Source organism: Chiloscyllium plagiosum, chromosome 18 (assembly GCF_004010195.1).
Source record: "Chiloscyllium plagiosum isolate BGI_BamShark_2017 chromosome 18, ASM401019v2, whole genome shotgun sequence".
NCBI classification, from domain to species: Eukaryota; Metazoa; Chordata; class Chondrichthyes; order Orectolobiformes; family Hemiscylliidae; genus Chiloscyllium; species Chiloscyllium plagiosum.
Window position 1 is genome coordinate 64,670,367 of NC_057727.1, and position 25,121 is coordinate 64,695,487.

A 25,121-nucleotide genomic window follows, 5' to 3' on the forward strand; every position below is an offset into this window, starting at 1 on the left:
CTGTCTGTCCTGAATCATTAGTGTCAAATTTTCAATAGTTGGTTGTATTTTTAGATCTAATTATGGGCTATATTTGGTTCATAAAAGCAGTTGAATAAAGATGCAAATTTAAAAGGACAGCAATAATTTTTATAGACAACTGTATATGTACATGTGGCGCATTATTGTTCTTTCACACTGCTTTCAGGAGCATCAGTTAGCTCAGTTGGATGATTGTCTGGACAAACTGAGGTGACTGTCCCTCCTCCCTACTTCAAGTTAAACACACAACTATTATGTCTCTGATAAGAAAGCAGTATATGTTGACTTTTACTCCCATGTATCAAAGTATATTCTGTAATCAGATCTAAAAATACAATCCGTTATTGTATTCACAAGTTTTCATTTATATAAAACACCCCTGATATTGAAAAATGATTATAGTGTGTGGTCAGACAAAATTTGACACTAAGCACAGAAGGATTTAGGACAGATCAGATCGATTTTAAAAGAGATCTAAAAATACAACCAGTAATTAACAGTAAATTGTCAAGAAGTGAATGATCAAATTACTGGGAATGATTTCAGTGATAAGCAGGATCAGTGAGGCTGGAGGCCTGAGAAACAACTGAACCTTTTGCTCTTTGAGGCGTGGCAAATTTACCTTACAGACCACTATTGTCAGGAGAGGGGAGAAGTGAAGTTAAGCTTCATCTAAGTGAGTCTCAATTTAATAAGACAGCCCTTGAGACAATGTAGCATTCATACACTACTGCACTAGAGGGTCAGCCTATGCATGCACTTATGTAGTGTTTGGAACCTGTGACTCTCTGAGGCAACCCTGCTGCAAATTGAACTATGTCGCTGTTCCTTCACAATTGCTGGGTCAGAGTCCTGGAATTCACTCCCTAGTGGGGAATTTTGGGTCTATCTACAGCACGTGGACTGCAGCAATTCAAGAAGGAAACTCACCATCACCTTCACAGAGACAACTAGGAATGGGCAATAAATGCTGGCCAGCCAACAATGTCCAAACTGACAAGTAAATAAAAAAAAGAAAGTTCAACCTGAAAATGCCCAGAGACAAAGACCAGTTCATAAAAATTTGCGAGTTAGAAATGAATGTACTGGCCATACTGGAGCTCCATTTTGAAGTACGCAGGATGAGTTAAACTGGAATTTGCAAGTTTTACTAGCTTTCTTATTTGGCTTGTAGGCCCAGACAACAGACCAGATGGAGGTTGGTGTACTGCCAGTAGCCCTAGATGCATCCATCCCTCAGACCCGTGCTCCAGTGTTAAAGTATGGTTAAAAATTGTCAACTATTTCTTTTTATTCAGGTCAGCTTGTCGACAGTGCTGAATGTGGATCTCCACCCCTTCCATGGGAAGTGGTTGTTGAGACCCCACCAATGTTTCAGGATTCTGTAAAGAAAGTTCCGGTTCCTCACACTGCAGCTGTCAAGGTAATTGTCACTATTTGATCAGACATTGCCATTAAATCTAAGAAAGCAACTGTCCCTCTGGGGACAATCCATTCTCTCACTGTGATACTGAAATAAACACAGCTAAGGCCCACACTTTCACACTCAGGTTTGAGGGATTTCCCAGCTCTGCAAATCTTGACTCGGGAGAAATGTCCTGGGTAGTTTTACTTTTACTCTTAGGGCAGGGTGCTTACTGAGGTCAGGCCCACTATCCCTTAGAAAGAGTTTGGAAGCAGCCGTTTGCAAAGAATGCTGGGTGTGGAGGAGACTCCTTTAATGGGGAAGCAATGGTCTCGTGGTATTATCACTGGACTGTTAGTCCAGAGGCACAGGGAATGTTCTGGGGACTCTTGTTCGAAGTCTGTCATGGCAGATGTGGAACTTTAATTCAATAAATATCTGGACCATGAATCCATTGTTGATTATTGGGAAAAATCCATCTGGTTCACTAATGGCCCTGAGGGAAGGAAACCTTCCCTGGTCTAGCCCATGTGACTCCAGAACCGCAGCAATGTTGTTAACTCTTAACTGCTCTCTGAGCAATTAGGGATGGACAATAAATGCTGGCCTAGCCAGTGATGCCCTCATCCAGCGAATGAATAAAACAAAATGCAACCTTTTCCTCTTATTGACCCCCATGGCCCTACATGTCTTCCATGCCAACCTATGCCTCTTCACCCACCTCCTTAATTCCTTTTCAGACAGCATATATAATTAGGATTTAAAGTGGTCATAGAAAAGAACCAAAGATTGATCAAATATAAACATTTTGAATTCCGAGAAGGCCAATTTTAACATGACAAGACAGAAGCTGTCCAAAGTGGATTAGGAGCAGGTACTTGCAGGAAGATCCTCACTAGAGCAGTGCAAGATATTCAAAGGTGTAATAATGATAGTAAAGGACCACCATATTCCCATAAAGGTGAAAGGTGTGACTAACAAATCCAAATAATTCTGTATGTCAACGGATGTACAGGATTAGATCAGGAACAAAGGGAATTTAGATACTGAAGTGTTAACTGTGGGTACCCTAAAGGAGTGTGGAAAGTGCAGGGGGTTGCTTAAAAAGAAATAGGAGAGCAAAGCGGGATATGGAAAAAAACTGGTGGATAAAATAAAAGGAAAATCCAAAAGCATTTTATCAATATACTAGGGGCTAGGGGATAACCAGGAAAAGAGTACGGCCTTAGGAATCAAAGTAGCAATGTGTGTGGAGCAGAAAGACCAAGGTTGAGGCTTTAAATGAATATTTTGCCTCTGTATTCACAATAGAGAAGAGTGATCTAGGTATAGAATCAGGTCTGTGATGTACTTGAACAACTTACAATTCAGATGGAGGAGGTTATAGTGGTTTTAAACGGCTTAAAGTTGGATAAATCCCCAGGCCCAGGTGAGATATAACGTCAAGATTAGAGTGGTGCTGGAAAAGCACAGCAGGTCAGGCAACATCCGAGGAGCAGAAAAATTGACATTTCTAGCAAAAGACCTTCATCAGGAACCAGGTGAGATATATCCCAGGCTGTTCTGGAAAGCAAGGGAGGACATTGCAGGGGCCCTGACATTAATTTTCTCAAATCCCTTTTCAGCCACAGGAAATGTGCCAAAGGACTGGAGGTCAGCTAATGTGGCACCATTATTCGAGAAGAATGGTAGGAATCACAGGCCAGTGAGTTCAACATCTATGGCGGGGAAACATTTGGAATGATTTATGAGCTTAAAACAGAACAAATCTCCACATGGGGAGGCAAGAATTAACCAAGGATAGTCAGCACTACTTTGTCTGGAGGAGATTGTGCCTGACAGGTTTGATTTTTTGAGGAGGTGGATGAGGGGAGTGCAGTGAGGCTTTTGATAAGGTCTCACATGCAAGATGGTCAAGAGCGTAAGAACCCATGGAATCCAGGGAAATTTGGCAAATTGGATCTAAAATTGGCTTCATGGCAAGAGGCAGAGGGTGGTGGTTGAAAAGTGTTTTTGTGGTTAGAAGCCTGTATCCAGTGCTGTACCACCAGGGTTGGTGTGGATCTGTTTTAAATGTGAAATAGAAATAATTAAAGAAATAATTTACATATAAAACATTACCTCAGAATTTTCTTCTCCTAATCTCTCTCATCCTAATTCGGTTCAAACCTGACCAGCCTAATCTTTCTGCTGTGTTTTACTCTATTTTAACATAATCTTATCAATTTTACCCAAGCATGTCTAAATCTATTTTGTCTTGATGTATCTGTACTAATTCTATCTAATCCCAATTTCTCTCTGATTTATACTGATGACTTGACTGTCATGAAACCCTGCACACTTTTTATTGTAATAAAATTATCTATTTTTCAAAGATAGATTTTTCTAGTCCAAATGATTGAAACCTTTTTCAGACAATGCAGCTCTAATCCAATCTTTCATCTCTAATCCAGATTCTCTGTATCTAATTCAATCTGTTCTGTTCTAATTCAGTTTGTCAAGATCTAATCCATCCTGAAGAGGGGAGCCTATTATACAAAGAGTGAGAATAAAATGTTGTACCTCGCCTTTAAGACAGTTCATCTTTAAGGACTTTGTGTACTGTGTATACAATACTGTGACCCTGCCTGACAGTATGTCTCCTTTGTGTTTGCAAGCTGCACTCAGAGAAAACTCAGTTGGATGCTGTACTGTCCACTCCGTCCATAAAAATGGTTTACTGTTTTAAATAAACTAACCCATGGAGTTAATCAGTACTTGATGAGCAGTTGAGTATTAGACTGTCATTATTAATGCGACATGGTGAACATGTGGAAAACATTGTCTTGATGAAGCAACATTGTGCTTGAACTGTCAGTAGGAAAGATCTACAGATGAAATATATGGTTACCATGCTTAAATCGTGCAAATCAGTTCATTACAGCATTGGAGTGTGTTAAAAACAGAGCTTGCTGGTAATCAGACAAATTCTTATTGAGAGGCCAGTTTAACTTTCTTGAGAAAAGTAAATGATCCGTGTATGTGATGGATCAATAGCAAACAAGTGAAGATCAAAGGCATATTGTCAAAATGTCTTCAAAGTTCTCGAGTTTAAATTGAAACACAGTAAACCTTCCATTGGAATTTAAAATGTTTAAACAGCATTCAGAGCTATGATTTCTGGATTTGAACGTTTCTAATGCAGAGAAACAACAAACAACTAAGATTTTCCAAGTAATAGGGAGCAAAGGTCTTTACCGACTTAGCCAATCAGGGTTAACAGCAACTGACACAGACTGCACTTAAGGAGCACCTTCAGCTAAAATAAAGATCATCTGCTATTCCACTTGAGGCGATGGACAAGAAGTGATTGACAAACCAGTTTGACAGAATGCACAATAAGTCATTTTTCACTGTCAATATCATGAAAAATATCAGTATCATCACACCATCTGAATTGTTTGTAAAAATTCAAATAATCTGTCCGCACAAAACTGGTGACCATTTGTTATTGACTAAGATTGACTCAGATAAGTGCCAATATACTACCCTTATGAATTCTTTAAAAAAAAAAGTTCCCACAACATAGGAAGCCATCCCTGAGGAGCAACTGATTTTTGTAGCATTTTGTAAAGTTGCAGTTGGGCTGCTGGAAATCAGCTTCATTTGACGAATTATGTTTTATTTCAGTGTTGCCACAAGTGCAAGGGCCGGGGGAGATATAGATGTTCACAGTGTGGTGGAAAAGGGATGGTGAGTAATAGATTGTATGGTCTAGTCTACAGTTTGCAGTTATTTACCTGTACACAGTGAGTGATAGGATTAACTATTCCAATATCCAATTGTCCTTTCCTCCCCTCCATATCAGATGCTGCTAACTCTGGTCAGTGTGCAGTTCCAGCAACTCTGCCAGCAACTTGCAGATTCTCCTTAAAGCTGTTGGCATACTATTTAGCTGCAGTGCCATCACAATGTTGCAGTTAAACCCTCTGCAAGGTCTCCAAGTTATTTTGATTCCAGACAGGGATACTCCAAATCTTCAAACTGCCAAATGAAGAGGGATGATCTGGCCCCCATCCTTTAATCACTCACTCACATTAACTTACAATGAATCTCCTCCCTTGCGGATACCTTTCTCCAAGACCAAATGAATTTATGTTTTTAAAGGAGCCAATTTAACCTAGCTTCCTTCAGTTAACAAAGAGTGAGTTTATCAGTTGATAAATGCAAGAAGAAATAATGGTGCAGCATACATTCACAAAGATTAGAAATTCATCCAAAAAAAGATAGTTAACACATTATGGTTCTGTCTGAGATGATTGTGAAGAATGAACAGAAGAACCTTGCAGCATCTGTTACCAGGTAAAAACAATGACTGCAGATGCTGGAAACCAGATTCTGGATTAGTGGTGCTGGAGGTGTGGGTGCAAGTTTTGCATTTCTTGCAGTTCCCTTGGGGCCTTGGAGGGAAGTAAGGGGGGAGGTGTGGGCGCAAGTTTTCCCTTGGAGACACCTCCCCCCCCTTACTTCCCTCCAAGGCCCCAAAGGATACTTCCATATCCGCCACAAATTCACCTGCACCTCCACACATATCATTTATTGCATCCGCTGCACCCGATGTGGCCTCCTCTATATTGGGGAGACAGGCCGCCTACTTGCGGAACGTTTCAGAGAACACCCGGACACCCGGACCAACCAACCCAACCACCCCGTGGCTCAACACTTCAACTCCCCCTCCAACTCCACCAAGGACATGCAGGTCCTTGGACTCCTCCATCGCCAGACCATAGCAACACGACGGTTGGAGGAAGAGTGCCTCATCTTCCGCCTAGGAACCCTCCAACCACAAGGAATGAACTCAGATTTCTCCAGTTTCCTCATTTCCCCTCCCCCCACCTTGTCTCAGTCAAATCCCTCGAACTCAGCACTGCCTTCCTAACCTGCAATCTTCTTCCTGACCTCTCCGCCCCCACCCCACTCCGGCCTATCACCCTCACCTTGACCTCCTTCCACCTATCGCATTTCCAACGCCCCTCCCCCAAGTCCCTCCTCTCTACCTTTTATCTTAGCCTGCTGGACACACTTTCCTCATTCCTGAAGAAGGGCTTATGCCCGAAACGTTGATTCTCCTGTTCCATTGATAGTCATAGTCAATTTTGGGATTCTTCTCTTTGCAGTTCGATTTGAGATTCTTTTGTTCTCTTGTCCTAGTTCTTTTTTGACAGGAGCTGGCAGAATCACTTTTTTCCCTTTCTTTACTTGTGTTTAATAGCTATTCTCAAAGCTGCGACCCTCACACATCACACAGAGATAATGAGGCCATTAACCGATGCACACCAAGGTTGAAACTCCCTTTTAAATGAGTTTTGAGAAGCAAACCTACATCCAGTCCCTTTTAAACATCTGGAAGATGTTAAATATGGCGCTCGCCCAGACTGGTATCTTTTTTACCATTATGTTCATAGTCTGAGATGCTCAAAGGGGGTTATAAGTGCATTTCTCATTTTTTGAAGTCCAACCTTTGAAGCATCCTCGACATATCATCAGGTGTGACATTCCAAAGTCTGTCTGTCAGGAATCCACTGGATTTGTATCCGCAGCCAACTTCCTTCTGTATGGCCATTCTTTAAAACAAATTTTGTAATTGAAGTTCAAGATGTTGCTATGATCAGAATAATGGTCTATCGTAATTATATCTGCTTATCAGCAGAGAGCTGTTGGGCAGCAATAAAATGCAGAATTCCTTCAAGATGACTTCACCCCTTATATCCTCTGGCACAGAAATGCTAGTTGTTTAGGCCAACACAGTTCAGATTCAGTAAAACAGCACAAAATAGAGACTGAACCAGACACCACATTGGGAAAGACATTTCAGTCTTTGTGTGGGATCTAAGTATTCTGATATGGGCTTCTCCAGGCCACTGGCACAGTCCAGGGCATGTCCTTACCTTATATTGTTGTGGCCATGTAACTGGACCAGTAATTATGGTATGACCTATTCGTCCAGTCAGGATAGAAGATCCAATCTCACTGTGATAATTTGAGAATTGAAATGTGATAATGCCACTGTGGTCCTTTACGGGAGGAAACAATGTCCTTACCCAGTCTAATGGACATGCGACTCCAATCTGTAGCTGAGAGTTAACCATTTAACCACTTTACCACTCTGTGAAATGGCTATGCACTATGATAGGCAATAAATGGTAGCCTTGCCAACTTAGCCACACCCTGGGAGCTAAAACAATAAGTTATTTTAATACAGACAGAATTTCACTTCTGCGGAAGGGCAAGCTTTAAAAATAGAATTTAGAAATACTTTTGATTAAATATGTTTAACAGATTGATAAACAGAATGTTTAGAAGAATGAGTGAGGATACCAACTGGCAAGGTATGTGAGCACAGGGTGGGTGGGCCGTATCTGGTATTGACAGCCAAGATTCTGCAGCAGGCAGTATTAAAATATAAAGAGCAGGATACAATATTCAATTGAACTGGACTTCAAAAACAGCCTGTCTTTGAATTCATACATCAACTTTAATGACCCCAAATCATCTCAAAGCACTTTATAGACAACCTTTAAAGTGCTATATATCAGAAACCCAGCAGCAGGTTTGTGCAGAGCAAGATCCAACCATGGCAATCTACTTTAGAGATATTGGTGGATTGGTATTGATCAGGATGCATGAGACAGCACCCCTTCTCTTCTCAGATCATGCCATCATTTCATATTTGCCTGAGAGAACGGAAGAGGCCTTGGATGATGTCTCATCTGAAAGTTGAAGCCTGTAAGTGTAGTACTTAGTTCTGTGTGCAGTTCTCTACAGACACTTACAGGTTTTATTCCACAGCTTGCTGGCTGACAGGTGAGAATATCTACCTAGGCAAGTTATCACTTATTGTCATAGGGGGACAGGAGAGAAGGAAGCAAGAAAGTAAATTGAAACTTCAAAAAGGAGTAAAGATTGGACAATCCCAGGCCATACTCCCTGTTACACTCAAGCCTTCAAGTAGTTTCCGAGTTGAATCCAGGTAAATTTCTGCATCATGGGGGACATTCTCACCGGAGCAGAGAACCAATACGATTGCATGGATTGCCAGTTTTACATACCATACAATATTGCATTTCAACACCTTCAGTTGGGTGAAGAGATCCTCATCCTCATCCTCACCCTTCTGCCTTTCCTTCCATTCCTTCTGTCAATGACTGTTAGAAACTGAATCCCTTCAATCAGGGATGGGGCTTGTCCTCTGCTGCGCAGTGCAAGGGTGAGCTGGATTGTTTCAGAGCCACCTGTAATCTCTGGGTAATTGAATGGGCTCGGTAGACAACTGATTTTCATGGGCATATCACGTACATTCAGTTTTTTTTTAAATGCAGCTCAAATGTCTGCCATGTGGTAGCCGAGGAATAGTGCACAGAAATAAGAGGTGCATCCAGTGCGGAGGGAGAGGGATGAAAAGGTAAATAAAACATCATTTTGTTTAAACTGCCCTGCAAAGAATTATGCTATTGTGATAGCCTTTTGTTTACATGGTGCAGTAGAGTATACGTGGTTTGCAGTATGGACCTCGAATTTGATGATGGGATGGGTGAGGATAAAGTCGTGGTACCATTGGCTTCAGCAGCTCTGATTTAGAGTGCTTAGAGAGGTTCAGGAGGGATCCCACACGTTGTCCAACACCAGAGGTTCGTTACACAGAATCCAGGCATATACTTTTCTGGTCAGAGTTAAATTTCAACCTGCTCATCCCAAAACTCCAAGATCACTGATTACTTGTTCCCTATGTGTACAACACGTACATAACTCAGTCAAGTTCTCACTCAATTATTCTATAATCATCACACTCCCCTTAATTCTATTAGTTCTCTGATATCCCTGACAGACCTCATTTGTTGATAACTTCTATCCCTTTTATTCTTTATAAAATAAATTACCAAGTATAGTAATGATGAAAATAAAACAGACAACATATTGTGCAGAACAACATAATATATTCCAATCTTTTTAACATATATTAGATTTCTAAATACCCTTTTCCCAACATTTTTAATGGTTACTTAGAGCTTGCTGCTTTCTTCATTGAGCAATCAGGTAGCTGACTGCTGCTATCCACCCATTTCAATTTGAAGATTCCTCCATTATCCAGCATCTATTTTAAAACTGCAACACTGATCCTCAATCTTTTTTTATTCATTCATACATTTTGTTGAATGTATGTTATCCAAGAGTGACTTATTAACAATGTGGCATGCTCTGGATATTGCTGCTGAATACCTTAATGGAATTTCTTCCAAATGTTTTGCTAAGAAAAATGCCATAACTACTGCCTCAACAAATATAAAAGTTCCTCCTGCTAAGGTACTTCTTACAATTATTCTTGTTTTTCTCAGCCTGCCAAACTAAAGGACAACATTTACTCCCTTCTCCCTGAGAAAAATATAAATCTTCTTGAACTTCAGAACCCATTAGTAAAAAAAAAGTTTCATATTCCAGGCATCTTCCAATGACAGAAATTTCAAAACTTAATGTTCCATTTTTAAGTTTTCAATGTTTTCTTTGCTTAACTAATGACCTGCACCTTAGAATTTTTCAGTTTTACTCAACTTTAATACTTCAAAATTGGCATCTGGCCTTGTTTGAGTGACCAACTGTTTTAAAAAAAATCTCAAGGTCAGGTTCGTAGGAGAGTAGTCTGACACAGAACAAACGACCAAGAGGCGAGTCTGCTAGAATATGGGCATTTTATTCCCCGCAGCGTCGCCACAACCAGGTCTCATACAACGGGTCTGGCTTATACTCACTCTACATGTTACCGGAACTGGGAGCCGTCAGTTCTCGTAGAGCGGTTGCCAACAACCCACGCTCGGCGGTTAAACGTAACCCCGGAGCAGACTCACCGAACTGGAGACTTTTCCAGCTGATATACTCTTTTCCAGATATAAACATTCATGTGAACAGCAGAGCAAGGCTAAAAAACACATTCCATTCTGGTTACATACAGATAAGAAGATTCACACGGGGAGGTGTGTAATAAGATTCACACGGGACTAAGCAACACCTCCATTCCGGTTAGATTCACACATGTATTGGGACACAATTTTAACCCTTTCACCACATTCCACTGCTTGGCCCAATACATGTGTTACATTATGATTCACACATGTATTGGGACATAATTTTACACCACACCAACCAATTCAGTTGTCAATTAGTCTTCAGTTTTGGAAATCACTGCATCTTTTTATGAGGTCCCACTTTGATGAACAGCAATGGGGCTTACATTTCCTAAAGATTGCTGATGTAAAGTGACCCTTTATCAATTGTGCATGATTTCCAATCTAATGTCCTTAAAACCCCTGGAATCCTTACTTCCAATTTTGAATTATGCTTAAGCTCATTTATTACAATGTTTTCAAATTCACTGCTCTCTCCACATAAAATATTATCTCCATGCATCATAAAATTGTCTGAAAAGAGTCTGGAAAAGCTGGCAGTATCTTATTTTAACTGAAGACTGTCCGATTTTAATAAGTTAGACCTTGCCAAGAAGACTCTAGAAGTATCATTTAGACCATGTACACATTTATTTATCTTCCAGAATGTCCCAACTGCATTTAGTGCCTTTGTTGGAGGGTGAAGAAACACTTCCCTTTTCAGCCGATTCCCCTGCAAAATGTAGCTTTAATGTCAATTGATCTATATTCCTAAGTATTTGTTTCAAATAAAGTCAAGATAATCTTCAAAATTGCTTTTCCTTTCATCAGCGAATCTCCAAATCTTGATCCCCCAATTTTTCTTGAAAAGCTCATGTCACTAGCCTTGTTTTAGCCTCCTACATTCCATTACATGACACCTAGTCTACCTATGGGACAGAGTTGACTACCTAGAAACTCTTGTGCTTGACATCTTTGATAATCTTGTCTTCAAATTCATTTGTAGCCTCTAAGATGTCCCGATCACATTGAGCCTCTGCTACTGGTATGTCTGGTGTGTATTATATTTTCTGACCTTGATAAGCTATACCCACTACCTTGCAATCTATCTCTTTCTGGACTGTTACTATTTGATCTCCCGCCTCCTATTAATAGAATTCCTTCTAAAGATTCATGATCTTCTTCTAGCGACTCACAGAGCCGCTATCTGAGCTTACACTGCATTTTTTTGCCTTCCATTTTGTACTTCAAGTTTCCAATCTATTTATGCCCCTCATCCTGTTCATTCAACGAGTTATTATATTTTCCAGTGCCCTGCAATATTTATAAAAGTCACATTTCTCCACTGATTGGTTGCTTCTGGTAAATTTGTGACTTTATTTTCCAGTTTTAGTACTTGTCTTTGGGGACTAATAGCCTCATATTGATCATCAGAATGTATCTGTCCTTCATCAGACAAACGTCAATTGTGACAGTCTGATAAACAGAGCTGTGTATCTATATAGATACGAGAAGTACTTGGTCTCTTGTTACTTTCCGTAACTCTACTAGAATCTGCAAATTTGTAGTCCAGACTAAGCAGCCTTGAAAACTGTATTTGAGCAGTCTGGTTCCCATGCTGTAGATTTATTATTTTTACCAGTAACCTCCCCAGACCCCTCCATTCTTTAAGTACCTGTCTGTTATAATAAATCATTTCTCCCCCAATCGAAACTGGTTTCTAATGGCCTTAAGACTCGCTGAATTCTTTCTGAGTTTTCTGCTCTAACGATTACCTTTCTGTCTCCATGCAGTACATTCAAATATTCCAAATATGTTGAACTAACAAATATGTAGCCTCTTCCCAAGCTGGGGTTGATCACTTATGTCTGTTCTGCTCTGACGTGCGTTTCTTCAATGCGAATTGGCTATAACATGAACTTAACTGTATTGGCTATAACGCAATTCCAGTCCCATCAGTTTAAATGGTGCTGTCATTACACGATTTTCTTATCATGCAGGGTCATATGAGAATAGAACTAATCAGAATCAACTGTGTTACTGATGGAACTTTAAAATTCCCAAACACTAACTGATATGAATTATATCCTCTGACCATCTGCTATAAATTCTTAGCTTGGGGAGGTGATGGCCTATGGTATTATTGCTAGACTATTAATCCAGAGACCCTGATAATGTTCTAGGGATCCAGAACATGACAAATGGTGGAATTTGAATTCACTAAATATTTGGAATTAAGAGTTTACTGATGACCATGAAACCATTGTCAATTGTCAGGAAAAACCTATCTGGTTCACTAATTCCATTTAGGGAAGGAAATTGCCATCCATATTGGTCTGGCCTACATGTGACTTCAGACCCACAACAATGTGGTTGACACTTAACTGCCCTCTAGGCAATCAGGGATGGGTAATAAATGCTGGCTTGATCAGTGATGCCTGCATTTTGTGAATGAATAAAAGCAAAAATGTACAGTCCATATTTCTGTGAATGATAATTTGGCTGGTCTGTCAAACTTTGACCGTTTTACTTATTAATCACATGGTTCCTTTTTCCATTATGAAAAGGGCTTTTTGCTGCAATATTCATTACTATTATGCTCATATTTGCACGGATATCCTAAATTAATTATTCAATCATGAAACATTTTGCCAGCGGTCCAAGTCCAGTCCCTTTTCATTTGACCAAAGGGCAATTTTTACTTTATTTTATTTTACTTTACTTTACTTTATTCACTATATATTATTGTCAACTGACTCAATCTATTTACCGAATCGACAAAATATAAAAATTATCACACACCTTTAAATTCATAGTTACTATTTTGTTCAAATCCTTTGCTAAGGATAAATGTATTGTAAGTCATGATATCCTTTGACCTTTCTTATAAATCTCATTTTTATCATTTCTCTCTTCTATACGTTTATTATACTCCTCATCCCTTATTTCTGCACCCCTTACTAAAATGTTTAACCTTGGAGGGATGTCACATTGCCTCGTAATTTGAACACACCTGATGTTTTGTCTGTCCTATTTCTGTCCTCTGTTGTTAGTAACATGTTAAAAAAATTCTTTAGTGAAGAATTTATATCCATTTAAAGGAATAGAAAAATATCCTGTAAACTTTTGTAAATTGCAGGTTCATTGATTACCCGAATACAACAATTCATCATTTTCCATATCCAGTTTATTCAGCATTGTTTTCATCAATATCTTATTTGGTAATAATGATATTTCATTGGATATAAAGCCTGTGCTAATAAGGTGATTGATTTTAGTTATTTTGCAAGGAATTACATTTTTGAAATATTTTGTTTTATCATCCCCAAACCTGAAACCATTGGAACTCTTAAATTCTTCAGATTAGTCCCAATCCTTATTTATTGGTCACTTTATTCCATGCATTGTAGAAATGCATCCACTGTCCAATACTGCACAGTTAAGATATTCTGCCACACTAACATTTCTGCCATTCATCACTGGATGAAACTTCTTATGAATAATAGCCCCTATATTTTGAATCTTTCATTTCATGGTTAGTTTCAAATATTCTAATATATATGGGACAGTTCATGGCATAATAGTACTTTAACTTGCAACATTGGCCATACCCTGGATATTCCTGGAGTTCATTCTTTTATTGTAAATCCCAAATTCTGTTTGCTTTTCAACATTGTCAAAAGCATTGCTCTCCTTATTTCTCTTTATTAAAGTTTTCCTTTTGTCCATGTCACTTGCACCTTGTTTCTAGACAGCCTCACCATCCTGTCAATATTGTGCCCTCCACTTTCTGCTCCATTTGTACCTGCTGAAAGGAATGCTTTCCAAGGAATTTTTTGTGCTTCTGAATATTTTTCTAGCAGTGTGTGTTTAACTGCAAATTTAACCACCCTCAAAATTAGAAGTTCATCTGAATTCATACTTTGGCACTGTCTAAGAATTTAAATGGCAGCACTGGTTAGAGAACTTCCAGATAGAATTTCCACTGTCTTGCATAGAATCTATTGAATTCTGTTGTGCATTCTTCTATGGAACCATCTTCACTTCTTCTAAATTTACACAAATCTGACATGTCTCATAGGCAGTGAATAAATTATCTTTTTGATAAATGTTATCGCGAATGCTAACACTTTCTCAACACCTTCATCCATGTCTGTATCGTCAATCTCCTATTGTGAAAAGTTTTTGCTTCTTATTCTACTTTCTAATGAAAGAGCCAAGGCCATAACCTGTTTCCTCTTCAGTAAAGAAGTAACACAGGTCCACAGGTTATTTAATTATTTTACTGTTCATAAGGTTCACATTCAGAAAACAGGAGCTGGTAAAAATACTCCAATACTTGAAATTGTGACTTAGCCATCACTATAAAGTTTACTCCAAATTACTCTTTGGTTAGAATAATGCTTAGTTTAAACAGCTACCAAACCTCAGATACCACTATTAAAGTATTAGAATTTAAAGGTTGGTTAGACACATAGGGCTAATAGTTTTCTAGTCAGTTTTATTTCAACTTAGATATAACAAAAAATCCAACCACCCTGACTACTTGTTTCCTGTACACACCCAGTTCTAAGAACAAAGAAAATTACAACACAAGCCTATGCCGATCCAGATTCTCTACCTAAACCTGTCGCCTATTTTCCAAGGATCTGTATCCCTCTGCTCCCTGCCCGTTCATGTACCTGTCTAGGTACACGTTAAATGACACTAACGTTCCCGCCTCTACCACCTCTGCTGGCAACATGTTCCAGGTATCCATCACCCTCCGTGTAAAGAACTTTCCACGCATATCTCCGTTAAACTTTTCCCCTCTCACCTTGAACTCATGATTTCTAGTAATTGAGACCCCACTCTGGGGGAAAAAGCTTCTTGCTATCCACCCTGTCTATACCTCTCATGATTTTGTAGAACTCAATCAGGTCCCCCGTCAACCTCCGTCTTTCTAATGAAAGTAATCCTAACCTACTCAACCTCTCTTCCAGCTAGCGCCCTCCATACCAGGTAACGTTCTGGTGAACCTCCCCTGCACCATCTCCAAAGCATTCACATCCTTCTGGTAATGTGGCGACCAGGACTGTACGCAATATTCCAAATGTGGGTGAATCAAAGTCCTATACAACTGTAACATGACCTGCCAACTCTTTTACTCAACACCCCATCCAGTGAAGGAAAGCATGCCATATGCCTTCTTGACCACTGTATCAACCTGCGTTGCCACCTTCAGGGTAAAATGGACCTGAACACCCAGATCCCTCCGTACATCAATTCTCACCAGGGTTTCCATTTACCATGTAGTTCGCTCCAGAATTGGATCTTCCAAAATGCATCACCTCGGATTTGCCCAGACTGAAGTCCATCTGCCATTTCTCTGCCCAACTCTCCAATCTATCTACGGACTGCTGCATTCTCTAACAGTCCCCTTCACTCTCTGCTACTCCACCAATCTTAGTGTTATTTGCAAACTTGCTAATCAGACCACCTATACCTTCCTCCAGATCATTTATGAGGAGAAAGTGAGGACTGCAGATGCTGGAGATCAGAGCTGAAAATGTGTTGCTGGAAAAGCGCAGCAGGTCAGGCAGCATCCAAGGAGCAGGAGAATCGACATTTCGGGCATGAGCCCTTCTTCATTCCTGAAGAAAGGCTCATGCCCGAAACGTTGATTCTCCTGCTCCATGGATGCTGCCTGACCTGCTGCCCAGCTCCAGATCATTTATGTATATCACAAAAAACAGAGGTCCCAGAACGGATCCCTGTGGAACATTACTGGTCACGGTATTCCATTTTGAGAAACTCCCTTCTGCTACTGCTCTCTGATTCCTGTTGCCCAGCCAGTTCTCTAATCATTTAGCTAGTATACCATGGACCCCAAGCGACTTCACTTTCTCCGTCAGCCATTTCTTACCCATTGATTAACAAATAACCATCCTAGTTCCCTAATTCCATTTGGTCTCAGACATTCCTACCTAACCCTATGGAATTATAATGCATACTATCATAATTCAGCAACACCTGTGGAAAATATTACTCTGTGAACCGGGGATGGAATCATATGCATGTGTGATGGTACTTACAGTTGAGCAGCCCATCCAATCATACTGCCATGGGCTCACAATCAAGCAGAGGCTGAGAGCTGAAGTTACCTTTGCCAGTCAGTCAGGCCAAGTTATAAAACTAAATATATATCAATTGAACTGTTCAGAAGTAAGGTCAGAAAACCTATGCATACACAAATGGCAGTCAAAATTTGGAACTCTGCCCCACCCCAAAAACAGGACAGAAAATTGCAGATTTCAAAACTAAGCACGTGTCTGAGGGATTATGGAACTAAAATGGGAATTAAAATACAGATTAACCATAATCTGATTGAACCAAAACCGGCTTGAAGGACAGATTGGTCCTCTGCTGTTCCTATCAGAATGTAATGAAGGCCTATGGGGATGGAGCAGGTGAGTGGGGTTGGCCGACAGCTCTCTGGATGAGCCAGCACAGGTGCTTTAGGCTCAACAGTCTCTTTCTGTGCATCACTCCATGAATCTGCCTGCTGTGTGCATTTGTGCTGGTTCTCAGCACTGGTACAGACTCTCACTAGTGGCACAGGCTCTCAGTTAAATTTTACTCTTTAAAGTTGACAGTTAAAGTTTATAAATTGCTGTTGGCCTTTTTCTGCTGGCTTTTCCAAAATCAAGTCCTCAGACCCATCAAATGCCCGCTGTCTAGATGCAACTCTAAATGATTCAGTAGAGAATGTTTGACTTATTAACGTGTCTGTGGAATGAATAGGTTTGCTCCAGATAACATCAGTGTCCTTATGTTCAGGTGTGGCCCTTGTCTAGGCCGAGGCACCCGGACCTGCCATGTCTGCAAAACCAATGGCTATTTGCTCTTCTACATACAGCTAACAGTAAAATGGTAAGTGTCAGGTTTATATAGAGCACTGTATTCCTATAGCCATTCAGTTAGACATAGGGTATACGTCCTTTATTCAAATTGAGGTGGGAATTGTGTGGTGCCTCTGAGTCTTGCAAAATTATTTCTCCTACATCACATCGAGTGAATACCTACAGGGCTGAATTTTCCAAGCAGTGGCAATCATACTCAGAATTCCTTCCTTTTTTTAACAAAAGGAGAGAGCTTTGCATTTCTGACAAGAGATTCCAACCAGACCTCCTTCAGAAAAGTGATGACGTAATTCCGATCTGACAGTTGTCATATAATGTAGAACTGTCAGAGGAAAGCAGCTCAGAGCCATGTTAGAAAGTGGATGTTGACCCACCCCCCCGCCGCTTCTGCGAACTAAAACCGAAACACCCAAAGAGGAGTGTCTCGCCCTATAACCTGTAAAGAAAAGTGTGAAAAGTGGTGTAAGCTGTTTTTTTTATCAACTTCTAGTGGTTAAATAAAATAAATCCCTGATACTCACTTTAAAATCAACAAGTAACTATTTATTAATTCTAACAGCGAACAAACTAACTAAACTATTAACAAACCCGAATAAAAACCCTTCTAATTACTAACTATTCCTGAATGAAGCAAGATTCTAATGGTATTCTGTTCCAATAAATAGAAGTAACACTCACATATATAGAATTTAGTATCTCGAAATTACAGCCAGGTTACATGTCCATCAGAATGTTCTGTGCTTTCTCCATCGATCCTTCTGACAGGAATTCCTTCTCCATTGTTGGTACGATTGTTACGCAGATGGTGCTTTTTCTAAGACAATGATGAGGCTGAGAGAGCCTGCAATTCTCTCGAGAGAGCTAAGAGCCATTACCTCTGGAGGATGGCAACTTGCTCTGGGCTCTTTGTCTAACTGTTCCCTTCTTTTATACCCTTAATGACATATCAGTATTTCTTATAATAGGATTGGTCCTATGTTGTCAAAACCGTCAGATTTAAATTTAATACGTTTTTGGTATCCAAGTGCCTGCTTCAAATCGATTGGCTAAATTCAAAGATCTTGGTAAAAACTGCTGCTTGGCCTGCTAACTGTACAGCCTTTCAATACAAATGCTTCAGTTTGGGCTCTGTGTACTGGCAAACTCAAGCTGCTGCTCACAGGCACCCATTTTAAATCTGTAAGCACAGAAAAAACACCATCGTTTCAGGGGACCATGCAATGCATTCCCTCTTTGCATCTTACAATTTTATAAACACAAGTTAAAACTTCCTGCCTCCCAATCTACAATTATTCTACCCAACTTTGCAACATCCCTTTTCCACAGAATCAGCTGCTATTTTCTGAAACATAAAGGCCCAGAATCAAAAACAACCACTAGGTGAGAGAGTGAGAAACAACAGCAAATGTCAGGATTGGAATGATTTCTCACTTCCTGATTCATGAAACTAATTTGCTATTTTCAGGCGTTTTTCAAGGAGTACTACTATGTTTGCACCACGCTGCCCAGACACGGGGGCACCAGATCACCAAATCTAAGTGCACTGCCAGCTACATTTTGTGTAATTGTGAGGTTAAGTGCCAGGAGGGTAGGGTGCCAAGTGGGTAGGGGGTAAGGTCATTTCCCATGAGGGAAGGTTGAGTCCAGCATTGGGTTAAGATGGAGGGTAGGAGCCTAGGCCTGGGGAGGGATTATGGACAGATTGGGTAGAGGGGCAGATGAAGCCCAGACCATGGGAAAGAGGGGGATGGGTCCCCGGGGGAAGAAGCAGATCTAGCCCAGAGTGGGAGAAGAGAGGCAGTGCGTCTGGACAGGAGGGAAGAGAAAAGATCTGGTGGTGATGAGGGGGAAGCAGAATGTGGGGGATCAGGGTAAGGGGGTATTGGGCCCAGAGTGGGGCAGGGCAAAGGTGTCATCACCTGAAGGAGAGAGGGCGATGGCAGGTTAGGGTCTGAGGGAGGTGTAGCTACAGATATCTGAGTTAGATATGTGGTGAGTGGGTAGTTACTCAGGATTTATATGGGGTATTTAATACTCTAACCTATGCTGACTAAAATTGAGAAACAAACTTGTAAGGAGATCTCAGCAATCTGTAAGAATAATAGGGTAGTTATAGTAGGGGATTTTAACTTTCCAAACATCGACTGGGACTGCCATAGTGTTAAAGGTTTAGATGGCGAGGAATTTCATAAGTGTGTACGATACAATTTTCTGATTCAGTATGTGGATATACCTAGTAGAGAAGATGCAAAACTTGACCTACTCTTGGGAAATAAGGCAGGGCAGGTGACTGAGGTGTCAGTGGGGGAGCACTTTGGGGACAGAGACCATAATTCTATTTGTTTTAAAATAGTGATGGAAAAGGATAGACCAGATCTAAAAGTTGAAGTTCTAAATTTAAGAAAGGCCAATTTTGACGGTATTAAGCAATAACTTTCAAAAGCTGATTGGGGGCAGATGTTCGCAGGTAAAGGGACGGCTGGAAAGTGGGAAGCCTTCAGAAATGAGGTAACGAGAGTCCAGAGAAAGTATATTCCTGTCAGGGTGAAAGGGAAGGCTGGGAGGTATTGGGAATGCTGGACCTCAAAGATCAGTAAGGCAGCCTTTGTGTGGAGCCACAGAAAATAGGGGAGATACTAAATGAATATTTTGCATCAGTATTTACAGTGGAAAAGGATATGGAAGATATAGACTGTAGGGAAATAGATGGTGACATCTTGCAAAATGTCCAGATTACAGAGGAGGAAGTGCTGGGGTCTTGAAACGGTTAAAAGTGGATAAATCCCCAGGACCTGATCAGGTGTACCCGAGAACTCTGTGGGAAGCTAGAGAAGCGATTGCTGGGCCTCTTGCTGAGATATTTGTATTATCGATAGTCACAGGTGAGGTGCTGGAAAACTAGAGGATGGCAAACGTGGTGCCACTGTTTAAGAAGGGCGGTAAAGACAAGCCAGGGAACTATAGACCGGTGAGCCTGACCTCGGTGGTGGGCAAGTTGTTGGAGGGAATCCTGAGGGACAGGATGTACATGTATTTGGAAAGGCAAGGACTGATTCGGGATAGTGAACATGGATTTGTGTGTGGGAAATCATGTCTCACAAACGTGATTGAGTTTTTTGAAGACGTAACAAAGAAGATTGATGAGGGCAGGTCAGTAGATGTGATCTATATGGACTTCAGTAAGGCTTTCGACAAGGTTCCCCATGGAAGACTGATTAGGAAGGTTAGATCTCATGGAATACAGGTAGAACTAGTCATTTAGATACAGAACTGGCTCAAAGGTAGAAGACCGAGGGTGGTGGTGGAAGGTTGTTTTTCAGATTGGAGGCCTGTGACCAGTGAAGTGCCACAAGGATCGGTGCTGGGCCCCCTACTTTTTGTCATTTACATAAATGATTTGGGTGCGAGCATAAGAGGTACTGTTATTAAGTTTGCAGATGACACCAAAATTGGAGGTGTAGTGGACAGCGAAGAGGGTTACCTCAGATTACCTCAGATTACAACAGGATCTTGACCAGATGGGCCAATGGGCTGAGAAGTGGCAGATGTAGTTTAATTCAAATAAATGCGAGGTTCTGCATTTTGGGAAAGCAAATCTTAGCAGGACTTATACACTTAATGGTAAGGTCCTAGGGTGTGTTGCTGAACAAAGCGACCTTGGATTGCAGGTTCATAGCTCCTCGAAAGTGAAGTCGCAGGTAGATAGGATAGTGAAGAGAGCTTTGGTATGCTTTCCTTTATTGGTCAGAGTATTGAGTACAGGAGCTGGGAGGTCATGTTGCGACTGTACAGGACATTGGTTAGGCCACTGTTGGAATATTGCGTGCAATTCTGGTCTCCTTCCTATCGGAAAGATGTTGTGAAACTTGAAAGGGTTCAGAAAAGATTTACAAGGATGTTGCCAGAGTTGGAGGATCTGAGCTACAGGGAGAGGCTGAACAGGCTGGGGCTGTTTTCCCTGGAGTGTCGGAGGCTGAGGTATATGAATAGGAAGGGTTTGGCGGGATATGGGCCGGGTGCTGGCAGGTGGGACTAGATTGGGTTGGGATATCTGGTTGGCATGGACAGGTTGGACCGAAGAGTCTGTTTCCATGCTGTACATCTCTGACTGACTATTTTACTTAATTTCATCGGAACCGTCTGAAATCTTCTATTTTTATAGAGACTTTCAGAGGGTTCCAGATGTAGGGGAATTGCCCAACAGAAAATTCAATTTTCAGGGCAATTCTTTTAAAATCTGCTATGATGAGGTTCCCACAGAAACTCTATGTGTAATCCCATCAACACTGGTGTAACAACTGACTGACCAGTGGAAAATCCAGAGCCAGCACAAGCGGTGTGAGCAAAATCAATCCGTTATTTACAGTAGGGAACATGTTGCTGGTGCTGATCTCTGCAGTAAATATCCTTTCTGTCTTACCAAGGGACTTGTTCATGGAATGTCAGTGTCACTGGCTAGGCCATTATTTATTACCCAAGGATCAACCACATTGCTGTGGTTCTGAAGTCAAACTTAACTGGGTAAGGACAGTTAATTCCTTTCCCTAATGGATATTAGTGACCCAGGTGGCTTTTAACAGCAATTGACAGTGGTTACAAGGTCGCTATTAAGACAACTTTTAATTCCATATTATTCCCGGGATGCGAATATTCACCTCTTGGTGGAATTCCAAGTTTTCGAATGTGAAATCCTGCTCTTTTTGATGCTTTTCCAATCTCTCCGTACTCTTCAACTTTGCTTCATTTCATGTGGATGTAATTCAGCATTGCCATGTTGTGTTGTTACGAGGACTTCACCCTGTAGTACGTGCACTAATTACATTGAATGCTGAAGTGCTAAGGCCATTTTGATAGTTTGATATAACAGTAAAAGACAAGAAACAAAAGGATATTCTCCTGTTTCTACCCTCTTGAAGTAGCTGAGAAGCATTCATTTTCACTACAGATTGTAAGAAGTACTTTAATATTCCACTTCCTCATACTATAATACGAATTGATCCCTGATACAAGAGACTTTAAGATCTTTTTTGTTGTCACCCACTTTAATCCCTGTGTAATGATTCTGTCTTTCCCTCTCACCCCTCAACTACTTCCAAATAGCCAGTTCATATAACCACTAATAAAAGGCAGCCTGTCGCATGTGGTGCTATTGAGATCTGGTCATCAAAGATCATAATGGACTGATTCAGATAGATTAGATTAGATTAGATTAGATTAGATTAGATTAGATTACTTACGGTGTGGAAACAGGCCCTTCGGCCCAACAAGTCCACACCAACCCACCGAAGCGCACCCATCCAGACCCATTCTCCTGTGTTTACCCCTTCACCTAACACTACGGGCAATTTAGCATGGCCAATTCACCTAACCTGCACATTTTTGGACTGTGGGAGGAAATAGCTGGGAGTACATCACTGGTAACTTGCTAGTGTGTTCCAATTCTTCCGCGTTTGGTTACATGAGACAGTATGGATCTCTTATTATCTGTTACTGTCTCATTTTGCTACTTATTTCACCTGCACTATTCATGTCTTTATGTTGTTTTACAATTTGCAGCACAGACAAAGGCCATTTGGACCAACAGCTCCATACTGGAGCTCCACACACACCACCGCCCAGCTGAATTCGCCCTTCCCAATCTCCAGATTCTCTCACATTCCTTAAATCAGTGTTGGTGAACTTGTCTTAGCAACACTGCTAAAATTGAGCAGAATTGTAGATATTGCATTCACAGTATCTCACACGGGACATTCTACACCCAGATCAACAGTGAGGGTAATGTTTTTAACGTTTGAATTGACTAGTTGGATCTAAATGTTGGGGCTGGAGAGAGGTCACAATTGGCCTCAGCATTTCTAGGTTGACAAACCATAATGGTTGTTGTTTCAATGATTACCCCATATGGATCAGGCTGCAAAATACATATCTTGGGGCCTCACTCCAACCCCTAAACACTGCACTTGTTCCATCCCTAAACACTATACACACTCCCACCTGACAACCCCACTCATTCCCACCCCCACACCCACTCCCACCCCTACCCATTCCCACTCCACATCACTTCCAACCCTACACCCCACACCAAATCCCACCCATACATCCCGACCTCTCCCACCCCTACACCATACTTCCACTCCCACCTATACACCTCGTGGTCCAAGAAATGCAGCCTCCAATTTAAACACAGCAAGATCCCACAAGCAAAATTCATAAGTGACTTAGTTCATACATTAATTAATGGTTAAATACTGATCAGAGCACAATGGTGTACTCTCCTGACCTGTGTGCCATCAATAAATCTGTTGTTGTGTTTGATCCAGGACCAATAATGTCTTTGAACAAGTGGCTGACCAACAAATCGGACTTCCTGTGGCACTCTTCAATGAAGTGTCTGGACAGAATGTGTTTGCTGATGAAAGCTATCAAGTAAGAGGGGAACATTTCTGGACATGCTGTTTATTGTCATATTTCTACCTGTTGGACAGTTGTCTTCTCTGTTGTTGTGTTGTTGAGCTGCAATGTAATAAATGATCAGAGAAAACAGCTCTTGACGGGTTCTGAATGTGCATCCACGTGGTATTGAGGTACAATCTTTATTATATAATAAAATGCAAGCAGTCCTCTTATCCCAGTATATACATGGCAACAATTGCAGGATTTCACTGAATTCCTTGCAGAGAGATTATTCCAAATGTTTTTTAATGTGCTTGGGTAATCTCTGTGTCAAAAAAAATGTCGTATCATATTCCCACCTTCATTTGCTGGTGGATGTAAAAATTGCCAAGTCATTTTTTCAAAGAGTGAGTTCTCCTTGGTGCCTTGGTCAATACTTAGCCCTCAATTAACGTCCTAAGTAAGTCGTCTAATTATAGTTTGTGGAATCTTCCTGTGTACAAATTGACTGCTGCATTTCCCAAGTTACAAAAATGAGAATGTGTCAAAGGCACATAACTGGCTCAGAAATGCTTCAGGACACCACATGGTTGTGTAAGGCATATGTAAATATATGTATTTCTTTTCTTATCAACATTCTAACTAATCTGATTGGTTCTGACAGGCTCCGAAACAAATTGGTATGATTGGTTGATACTGAGGCCCTTCAATCTCAATGAAATCAAAGTATTTTTCCTTAAAAAAAAACTGACATAAGTTGAAACAATTAACAATGTAAAATATTGATAGTTGCCATCTATGTTCCCTAACCATTAATTCCAGCTTGATCTAAACTCCCATCTAATTCTTTTCATTCCTCGCACTGTAACAATGACCCTTATCAGTAAAACACAGTATCCAGTTTAGAGATTTCTGGTGCTGATTCTGGGTAACAAGATTGCCAGATGCTTCATCTTGGTGAGTACATGCACAAACAAAAAAAAAGTCACAAGTGAAAGAAAAGACGATTGGAGAAAATCAGTGGGCTTGATGCTGCAAATGTTATAACTCCTCTAATCCTGTTTTGTTTTTTTTTCCCTGAGGTCTACACTATAGTTGGTTTTCCAGACTCTTTAATTGATCAGATTTCCCAGCAAGGTGTTCAGGAACACCAGGAAAAGTTTGGCAGAACAGCATGTATACTTCAGCAGGTGAGAATGGGCCAGAGACCCACCAACACAACCCTATATCACCAAACTGTGGAAGCAGACCATTTGGCCCATCAAGTCCACACTGACCCTCCAAACAGCATCTCATCCAAACCCAACTCCCTACCTTATCCCTGTAATCCTTCTCTTCCCATGGCTAATCCACCTAACCAGCACATCCCTGGATACTATGGCAATCCAGCTAACCTGCACATCTTTGGACTGTGGGACTGTGGGAGGAAACTGGAGCATCCGGAGAAAACCCATGCAGACAAGGGCAGAATGTGCAAACTCCACA

General features: G+C 40.8%; 1 protein-coding gene and 1 long non-coding RNA gene across 4 annotated transcripts in view; one reads left to right on the plus strand and one right to left on the minus strand.

The window, feature by feature from the left end:
• LOC122559142 (protein SSUH2 homolog) overlaps window positions 1-25,121 on the plus strand; it is a 54,470-nt gene that overhangs the window by 26,337 nt on the left and 3,012 nt on the right. For all 3 annotated transcript variants that reach the window (XM_043708488.1, XM_043708490.1, XM_043708489.1), the window contains 6 exons: window positions 1,320-1,444; window positions 5,096-5,158; window positions 8,785-8,867; window positions 17,161-17,253; window positions 23,564-23,669; window positions 24,719-24,826. In XM_043708488.1, the coding sequence (XP_043564423.1) occupies window positions 1,320-1,444; window positions 5,096-5,158; window positions 8,785-8,867; window positions 17,161-17,253; window positions 23,564-23,669; window positions 24,719-24,826 (578 nt within the window). The remainder of the gene's footprint in view (window positions 1-1,319; window positions 1,445-5,095; window positions 5,159-8,784; window positions 8,868-17,160; window positions 17,254-23,563; window positions 23,670-24,718; window positions 24,827-25,121) is intronic.
• The window catches only part of LOC122559143, a 57,087-nt gene that overhangs the window by 11,029 nt on the left and 20,937 nt on the right, over window positions 1-25,121 (minus strand). The window lies entirely within an intron of this gene.